Source organism: Phytophthora parasitica (genome assembly GCF_000247585.1).
Source record: "Phytophthora parasitica INRA-310 unplaced genomic scaffold supercont2.9, whole genome shotgun sequence".
NCBI lineage: Eukaryota > Oomycota > Peronosporomycetes > Peronosporales > Peronosporaceae > Phytophthora > Phytophthora nicotianae.
In genome coordinates this window covers 1,478,672-1,479,249 of record NW_008648995.1, presented here as the reverse complement: position 1 = coordinate 1,479,249, position 578 = coordinate 1,478,672, and the positions used below count along the sequence as shown (strand labels likewise).

The following is a 578-nucleotide window of genomic DNA, read 5'->3' as shown; positions in this document are numbered from 1 at the left end:
CCACCGACGCCCGATTCACCCGCGCTATCATTCTCACCGACTTCGTCGGTGTTTGTGAAGCTCGCGAGACGATACCGTCGCAATCACATGTTCGCCATCTACCAGAGCGTGGGCTGGACGTTGTACGGACTGTTCGTGGCACTGCAGGTTATCTGCTTCAGTTCTGACAGAGTGCGTGACTTGCCGTTCTGTCGCCCGGGCAGTCGCTCCGTTCAGGCTGTGGCGGCTTTCATCGCCGAAGTGCTGATCATATCGTCAGTGTTGACGCTGGAGAAGCGTCGGGATCGCAATCGGCAGCGTCGAAAGGACCGGTTTGTGGTACAACTCAACAACTTCAACAACATGTTGTTGCTGGTCGGTGCGACGCTGTTGGCATTGGCATCCGAGTACACGCGCGTGTTCCCGCATCCGTCGGGAAGCAGTGTGGGGTATCCGATGGCGACAGGACTGGGATCATTGGCTCTTTTCGTGACGGCGCTTTTCAACACGTATGGACTGGGTGGAGTTCTGTCGACGAAGGACGGGTGGAATTTTTACCAGCCTTTCATGGGTGGGGCTCGTTTCGTGCTGTTTCAAAT

General features: G+C 56.2%; 1 protein-coding gene across 1 annotated transcript in view; it reads left to right on the top strand.

Annotated features, from left to right (window-relative positions):
* Nucleotides 1-87: 87 nt before the first annotated feature.
* PPTG_21905 (hypothetical protein) overlaps nt 88-578 on the top strand; it is a gene marked incomplete at its 5' end in the record, with an annotated part of 5,236 nt that continues 4,745 nt past the window's right edge. Inside the window, one exon of the mRNA XM_008900607.1 lies at nt 88-550. Coding sequence (XP_008898855.1) covers nt 88-550 — 463 coding nt within the window. The remainder of the gene's footprint in view (nt 551-578) is intronic.